This window comes from Condylura cristata, unplaced genomic scaffold (genome assembly GCF_000260355.1).
Source record: "Condylura cristata isolate star-nosed mole 26May11 unplaced genomic scaffold, ConCri1.0 scaffold00001, whole genome shotgun sequence".
NCBI classification, from domain to species: Eukaryota; Metazoa; Chordata; class Mammalia; order Eulipotyphla; family Talpidae; genus Condylura; species Condylura cristata.
Window position 1 is genome coordinate 701489 of NW_004567102.1, and position 8909 is coordinate 710397.

Sequence of the window (8909 nt, forward strand, 5' to 3'; positions counted from 1 at the left end):
GGCTAACAATATTGTTTCTCTGGGAAAGTCATTATAGTCTTGGCTCTCTAAGCAATGAATTCTTGTGGTCTAGCAACCAAATAGTTACATGTTTTGAATCTCTTAGCAAAAGCAAGAGTGGAGACAATGAACCAGTCTTCCAAGAAAGCCAGCTTCCCCCTTGAAACCAGCTCCACCCATGCTTCACAACCAGGTCCGTGACCAAGTCAAGCGGTTTGGGGGCAACTAGGTGCAATACATTTGCATGGGGGGCCTTAGGGCTGACTACAAAAGAAACTGGGCAGGAACGAAAGTGGGGGATTTCAATCAATATTGATGCCTTCCAGGTCAAGGATGGGGCTGAGGGTGGACATTTTCTGTTGAGTCAAATCTGAGAAAGGGCTCTTTTTGTGGAACAAGAGCCAGCAGGAGAATTTTCATGCTGTGAAGGTGTCAGCACAGGCACAGAAATGTCCTCAAAGTGTCACTCTCTTCATATCAGCTCAGGAGTCCTGCAGAAGAGAGAAGAGTGTTATGTCCACAACTAACTCTAAAACAGTTTCCTTTCCTGTCTCAGGGCCTCATGTGTTCTTACTGGAGTAAGAAAGGAGAAAATTCTTACATTACTTTGAACCAAAGTTACTTTAGAGTGCAGCCCTTTAATTGGGTGGTAAGAAAAAACACTAGTGCCAGGATAGGAGTCAGCCCCAAAGTCCTTCCTGTTATTTGTATCTTGAATCATGTCACTGCTACATGAATTCTATGGAAGCTGAATATGTCACTGAAAAATGATTAAAGAGCATTCATTACCTGTTGGCTGAAATCCAAATGTCCTGGGAAAGAGAAAGGAAGATACATGCTTAAAAGATATAGGTACAAGTCTGTCCCCACATACAAAACCCCCAACTCCCAACTCCCACCCCTGGAGGTTTCTCTAGGGCTACAGTACACATTACCTGATGCCAGTGTAGAAAAGAAAGTGTACCCTGAAGGCAGGGAACCCATGAAACCCTGCCAAACAAATTCATTACCATTTCATCAGCTTTAGTGACACTTGGTCGTTTGCACAAGGATCTCACCCTGAGGCCTTGTTGAATGATGACCCTTTTCTTACTTCTACAAGTCATGACCACTTGAGTTTCAATATGCTAACAATAAACTGTTGATTTCTGTACTTCCATAAAATGTGAAGTCAGTTGAGAAAAGAAAGATTTTTATAAGGTCACCCATATACAGATAATTAAATTGAACAAAGTCATATTTCTTTCCCCACAAAAGCCCAAGGGAAGTTTCAGCTACCAATTTCCTTACCTTTCTGATTCCTGAAGTAGATGAATAGCCCCACCCCGAGGAAGAGAAGACCAAAAACAAAGCCTCCTATCCCACTCAGCATCTTTCTCTGGGCAGATTCAGACTGTGCCCCTGAAAAGAGAGTCAACTTGAATGAATCTACCTCAAATCCAACTTTTCTAATATATTATGAGTTTAGAACTTTGAGAAAAGGAGATGACTACCCCACCAGCAGAACTAGAATAACTGGCCTTTTCTGCAAGAAAAATTTAAAAATCAGAGTGGATATAAGATTCAGGTATTGAACTCATCTACTATCACAGCTTTGCCATGAGGTCACAACTTCAACATCTGATGGTGAGGATCCTGAGTCTCCAATAGGTTGAGTAGCTTATTTAGGGTAATACAGCTAGTAAAAGACCAAGCCTCAACTCCTCTTTCATCAGAAATGTCCCTACGAGGTACAGGAGGTTCCTCTTCTCAAATCCCAAGCAATGACTCAAAATAACACGTAGCCATGGCCTGGGAACACTCAAGAAAAGGCCCACCACTTTTCTGTCTCGGGTATAAATGCCTCCATATGACACAAGCTAAGCAACCTCTATTGTCAGACATGTTCCAGACGGAGGGGAAATGCCCTAAAAAAAATCAGAATAATTAAATTGAACAAAGTCATATTTCTTTCCCCACAAAAGCCCAAGGGAAGTTTCAGCTACCAATTTCCTTACCTTTCTGATTCCTGAAGTAGCTAGATTCCATGCTAGCTCATACTATGACCCCCCCTTTTTTATATAATCAAAATATTGCTAGTAATGATAGTTTCCTATTGGACTGCCTTAAGGTTTTGCCTGGTTCAGGAGAGCAAGCACTGCCCTAGGATGGAAAAGTTCTCTTAAAATCAAAAATATTACAACTGGACAATTAATAAAAACAATTATAACAAAAATTAATGTTGTAAGACAAGGCAGTACTAGAATAATCAGAATTCTTTTACTGCCCAAAGGAGAACCCAAATCCCATCTCTCTACTATCTCACATAAATCTTCTATTCAGATTCTAAGCTTCAAATAAGGAACTTCACCTAAATCCTCCATTCAGCTTTTAAGGAACTTTACTGAATCTCTTGGTAATTGACTCACCAGAGAATTACTCCACCCTAGCCTATGACCTTACTCTATCCTTCTTCACATCTCCACCCAGTCTCCACTCTAATCCTTGACTTGACTTTATCCTCTAAAATGTCTTAGTAAAAATCAAGGACATTGTGACCCCAAACTGCTCTCAGAAAAAAGATTGACATCTTATCCCCATTCATATGTTAATTGCTTGCCTAAAAGTATATAAATAAACTTCTGCAGAGGACAGAAAAGGAAGACTTGCACCCAACTCTGACTCCCCTGTCTTCCTCACACTCACAGGCGCCACTGGCACTTTGAGACCCTGCCTGTTCTGCCCCCCCCACCCGGATAATCTGTGACTGGGGCCAGTCCCAACATCCATAAGCAATAATAAGGACAAAGGTATCTGTAGAAACTATCACAGGGCTATCCCCAATAACCTGTGCTGGAGGAGAGAACACCAAGCTAATGAATATATGGTGTGGGCACAGGAGAAACCTGAGACTCAGGAATAAACAAAGTCCCCTCCTGGGTCAGGGAGAAAGATTTGAGGTAGGAAAGCTTCTCACTCCACTCCACTGTGATAGGGCTCGTCAGGCTTGGGTGCTCCACATGGCAGGTGTAGACCTCTCCACTCTGAGGCATTGTTTCAAGCATCACCAGGACCTGGAAGGCCCACTCTCCATTTTGAATCAGGCCTGTGGAAATGATCCCAGCTACCTCCTCCTGGCCATTCCGGAACCACTTGACTTCAATTTGGCCTGGATAGAAACCATTCACAAAGCAGACCAGGAGGCTGTGGTGCTGCAGGGATGAGGCCTTGGTAGGATACACAGTCACTGTGGGCTCAACTAGGGAGAAAAATAAAGGAAATAAGTGAGAATGATGAAATAAGAGGCCTTGGTTGGCTGCCTTTCTGCCCCCAGGCTCTAGTCCCAGGTTATGTTGCAGACAGATCTCACCCAAAGCCAACCACATTGCCCAACAAAAATTTGTGCTGCCAAGAGCCTTGACTTTAACCTTAGAGCATGGGTGAAACCCATTAGATTTGAGAGATGCTACAAAAGGGATTTTTTTAATAGCATAAAACAGTTATTTATCTCAAGTGTTTATAAACCCTTGCAAGGCACCTGGTGTATTAACTAATAGCATGATCTATAGCCATCTTCCTGGGTTCAAAATCTAGGTTTGTTATAGGGCACCTCAATTCAGAGAGAGGCACCCCTGAGGCCCCAAAACCTGCCTGCTCTAAGTGGGTTCTGCCATCCGCCGCAACAAGACAAAACATATAAAGCTTTAATGAAAAGTGACTTTAATACAGTGAATATACAATACGAAACACAAAGAAAGTAACTTCTAAATCAAACACCTGAAGTTACCCATCCCCTCGTGGGCAAAAGTCAACCCAAAAGGGATTGGCCCAAAGCAATGCCTGAAAGTGGCCACAAGACTAAAGCACCTTCTGGCCGGGACCCATGGAAAAGGGTCAGAAATTGCCAGACAAATCTGAGAGGAAAAGAGCAAAATCAAAATCAATATAAACACTGCCATAGTCACCTCCCTACAGGTCTCTCACCCACATCTGCCTTAACCAGTCCAGGGTCAGGAAACAAGCCCGGTTTCTTCATCACATGTTTGCTGCTCCATGTGGCTTCCTTAGGTCTCCTTCTCCATCTGCCTCCCTCTCTTCTTCTCTCTCCTTTTTCTCTGCTCAGTTCCACCCTCCTTCTGGGTGGGGCAGGGAACCTGGAACTTCCCTTCTCCTAGGGACCACCCAGTTACAGGTTCTGGTTCTTACCAACTTGGAAGAGTTTTAATTCTGTGCCTCAGTTTTCTTCTTTATAAAGGGGAATTTAAAAGAGAACTGGGAGTCAATATATAGACATTCTTAGGGTTTTAGGAGAATTATATGGGCCTAAAATATGTAAGACAATGTCTAGAACTTTGTCTTCAATATAAGTTAGCTATTTACTATCCTTGTTAACTTGGATAGAAAAACAATTTAAAGGCGTATGATGAACTGAAGAACAGCAGTGGGGTAAATGGGGATATAGAGTGTGAAATCCCAGAAATGTCACACTCACACTTTACAATGCCAACAGAAATGGCTTTACTCTGGAAGGCTCTAGTAGACAAAGTGCCTCTCACACTGTATGAGTTGAGGGCCAACAAAACCTGAGTCCTAACAGAAGAAAAGGACAATGGGGATCATTATTGGCAAGGGTGTGGGAAGAAGAAACACCTATCCATTATTGGTGGGAATGTAAGCTGGTGCAGCCTCTATGGACAGTAGTGTGGAGGTCCCTCAAAAAATTAAATAAAATAAAACAAAAGAAACTGGAAATAACATAAGATCCAGCAATACCACTGGTAGGAATTTACCCAAAGAATATGAAAATACTAAGATGAAAAGACCCATGTACTTCTGTCATTACAGTAGCATAGTAAAGGCATAGAATCAACATCAACAAGCAGATAATCAGATAAAGAATTGTGAGATATAAATTTAACTCTTAAACTCTGTTGAATCTATGGTGGTTATCAATAGGGAGGGTTGTGGAGAGAATATGCACCTGAAAGTATACTCCCAAGGGTGAAGATATCCTCTCAAGGGTGAAGGTATCCTCCCAAGAGTGAAGGTATCTTTCCAAGGGTGAAGGCATACTCCCAACCATGTATTTCTGCAAATAAATGGAAAATCAATAAAGTTTTTATGGAAAAATAAAATATAATTACGTTCAACAGAGCCCTCTTCCTTTGAAAAATAAACATATCAAATATTGAATTTGTGATCCTTTTATAACTCTTTTTTTAAGATGATATTTGAGTCAGGCTAGGACCTGGGACTCACTAATATGTGGGCTTCCCAGTGTAAAACCATTTCTGTGTCATTGTATAGTGGAACAGTAGCAATCTTAAAATTTTACACTCTTTACCCTTCTCCACCTCAATTCACTACACTGATTTAAATTGTGTTTTTGTCCCAAGTTAACAAGGACAGTAAACAGTTAACTTAATTTGAAGACAAAGTTGCAGACATTGTCTTACATACATTAGGTCCATATAAATCTCATATAACCCTAAGAACTTATATATACTGACCCTCAGTTCTCTTTTATGCTCCCCTTTATAAAGAGAATTAAAAATTCTCCCAGGATAAGTTGGTAAGGGACAGAGCTTAGATTTTTGAACCCAGGCATCATGACTAGAAAAAATCATGTTATTAATACATCTAGTGCCTTGCGAATGTTTGTAAACACTTCAAATCAACAATAAATAACCATTTCTACTATGAAAAAGAAAAACAAATACCCTCGGCATCTCTCACATCTAATGGGTCCCCCCATGCTCTAAGGTTAAGAACCTGGACTTTAACCTTAGAGCAGGTTCTTGGCACTAACTCCAGAGGTGTGAGAAACAAAATTTAAAAACATTTTTACACTATCACAAATGGTAGGATTAAGACTGGTGGTAAATTATTGCTAATTTTGCATAATATTTAATTTAATTAAAATATTTAAATTCATATAATAAGCAGAATAAAACACAAAGCACAAACTAGAGAAAATGCTGAATCATATATGGGTAAAGTATTAATCTTATGGCATAGAGAATCCATAGAATCACTGAGAAACAACTAAAACCCCAGAGATAATAAACAATAAAAAATGATAGATAATTCTAAGAGCAGGAACAGCAGTTAGCAAAAAAAAAGAAAGAAAACGAAAAAAATGTTCAAGAATATTAAAAAACAAAAAAATAAAAATTAAAAATAAGTCAATATTTCTCAATATTGAAATAAATCTAACAGGGATAATGTGATATAAATTGTTACACCTATAAAAAGAATTAATATATAACTACTTAAATACTATTAGTACTAAAAAAAATAGTCACTTCATGTTAAGTGACACAAGCTTAACTCAAAAAACTGATTCACCACCATTTCAACTATGTAAATATATATACACACACAAGTGTGCACATGTATACATATTTGTGTATGTGTATATTGAAGGAATGGAGGAAGTAATGCAGACCTGAGCAAAACTAGCCCAGGCAAGCACCCACAACCCCACCCCCCTGCCCCCCCAACCCGGAATGCAGGATAGGTTGAAGAGGGACAATGGTCATTTAAATTGATTGGATAATGGGAATGGTGTGGCCCAGGCTGATTGGACTGGAGGCACTAGGAAATGAGACATCTATTCCTGGAAACCTGTCCTTGGGTGGTTGAACTGTGACCCAGGCTGTGACGTCTTTAATCTTTAATCCATTTGCTAAGTTGAATTTGTGCGGGCAATGACATAAGTAACGCCCAATAGGCCTATATATTCCCTGACATTCCTTTGGTGGGGTCTTGCCCCAACCCTGGGTCCTGTGCGTCTGGCAGGGAACGGCTTGACCCAGCCCAATAAACTCTACTTTGCGAATTGCATTCTTGTGTGACGCTCTGTCTTTCGGGTATCGAGTTCTCGGACCCTAACATATATATACATACATACATACATATATAATATATATGTGTGTAAGAAAATCAAAGTAAGAATTTGAGACCCAAAAGAAACATCAAAATTAAAGAGTATTAGAAGGTCCCTCTCCCTCAAAAGTTCATCTGAGCATTCCTGTAAGTGAGAAGCTTATGCACACAAACGCAAGCCCCCTATTTCAGAGTATCAGGACTAAGGAGGGGTGTGACAGCCTCCTTACAAGGCGTGAATTACATTACAGTCCTCAACTCTCCTTCTTAAACCTACAACCTTAAAGACACTTTAAAACCTGTTGTCCACATTTCTTTATTGTTTGTACAGAGAAAGAGAAAAAAAAATTATTGATAGGGAGGTAGGAAGAAGTACAGGAAAACTCCCAGCCAATCAGGTTTCCCACAAATCACCCTTCCAATCACTCCCCCTTTTCTCCCCCCACTCACTATTCTCACAGCGACCACCAAGGACATATGAGACCCTCCTACTGCACCCACTCACACTTTTACACGCACCACACACACCCCATTCTCTAGCCAGACCCTGCACCACACATTCTGATCCATCTCATCTGACAGTACACCACTCACACACACACCATCCCCTTAAATTAAAACTCAAAATTGACACAATCTCCTCTCCCTCTCTCTCCGTCTCTCCCCCTCTCTCTCCCTCTCTCCTTCCCTCTCCCTCTCACTCTTCCTCCCTCTCTCTCCTCCCTCTTCCTCTCTCTTCCCTTTCCCCCAACTCTCTCCCTCTCCCGCCCCTCACCCCACACCCTAGCTGCGCCCTGCTCACCTCTCCGCTGCACTGTGAACCTGTGAATAATCTCGTAGTTGTGTCTGCAGAATGTGTCCACCTCGGCCCGCAAACGCTCCAGGATGTCCTTCTGTTTGTTCCAGTACTCGGCGCTCCACCGCCCCAGCTCGGAGACCGCACGGAACTCCCCCACGTCGCTGTCAAAGCGCACGTATTCCTCCCGGTTATAGAAGTATCTGTCCAGAAACCGCACCCGCTGCGTGCCGTTGGAGAAGTGACACTCAGATAAAGCCTGTTCTATGAAATACACTGAGGGGACAGAAACGGTCAGGTTACACGGGTCACCTGGGAAAAAAACTGAGACGCCCACCACTGTGAAGAGAAGTACAAGGACCCCTAGCGGCTCCACCTACACCCCCAACTACCAGCACATCACGGTTCACCCTTCATCAGCCTGGCAGGAGGAAGCAGCACCCGAGGGGGCAATCCCTCCAGCTTGGGGCCACCCCCAGTCTCCGTGCCTGACTGGAGTCCACAAGTCAGAAATGGACAAGGACCTGCCCCATCGCCTCTGCCTACACACCACCTCCTTGAAGACTCCACCCTGAAGTCACCTTCGCTCCTTATTCCACAGCTCTGTATCTCCCTGAAATAAGCCCCCTCATTCTGTAACCATTTACCAAGGGCTGACTTTCTGCTAGGTTGTGTTGCCCCCTGGGAATACAGAGAAGAGAAAAGCAGACTCTCTCTTTCCTCCTGGGGAGCTTAAACTTCAGTAAGCGTGATGGACAAATCCCCATCACACAAGAATGTGCATGAGAGTGAGCGGTGTCCAAAGGGAAGGGTGGATGGAGGTCTGGAACAGAGTAACATTGTGATAAGTTAGTCGAGAGCGAGAGCATTAAAGGGTGGAAGCTGTGACGTGAAAGGTTAAGTTGATGTAAACTGGAACAGGTAGGGGTGTGTGTGTGCATGGGTGAGGGGAGAGAGGTTTACTTCAGATAAAGGGAACACCATGAAGAAAAGCTAAATAGAAGTGATGACCTGCAATAAACCAGAACAAGAAGCACAGTTCACAGAAGCACAGTGAGAGAAAAGAAAGACAAGATTGCACTGGGGAAATCACAGCTCCTGGGTATTTAGAACACTTTAGTGATGTAGAGCTCTGACTTTAAGACGTGCAATGGGAAACTACTGAGAGTTTTAGGAGATAAAAACCATAATCCCGAGATTAGCCAGAAAGAGAAAGAAAAATACCAGATGGTTTCACTCATAGCAG

General features: G+C 42.3%; 1 protein-coding gene across 1 annotated transcript in view; it reads right to left on the reverse strand.

The window, feature by feature from the left end:
- Positions 1 to 1054: 1054 nt before the first annotated feature.
- The window catches only part of LOC105853690 (DLA class II histocompatibility antigen, DR-1 beta chain), a 15011-nt gene continuing 7156 nt past the window's right edge, over positions 1055 to 8909 (reverse strand). Inside the window, exons 2-5 of the mRNA XM_012725670.1 lie at positions 7670 to 7939; positions 2957 to 3238; positions 1291 to 1401; positions 1055 to 1092 (exon numbers count right to left, since the gene is read on the reverse strand). Coding sequence (XP_012581124.1) covers positions 1055 to 1092; positions 1291 to 1401; positions 2957 to 3238; positions 7670 to 7939 — 701 coding nt within the window. The remainder of the gene's footprint in view (positions 1093 to 1290; positions 1402 to 2956; positions 3239 to 7669; positions 7940 to 8909) is intronic.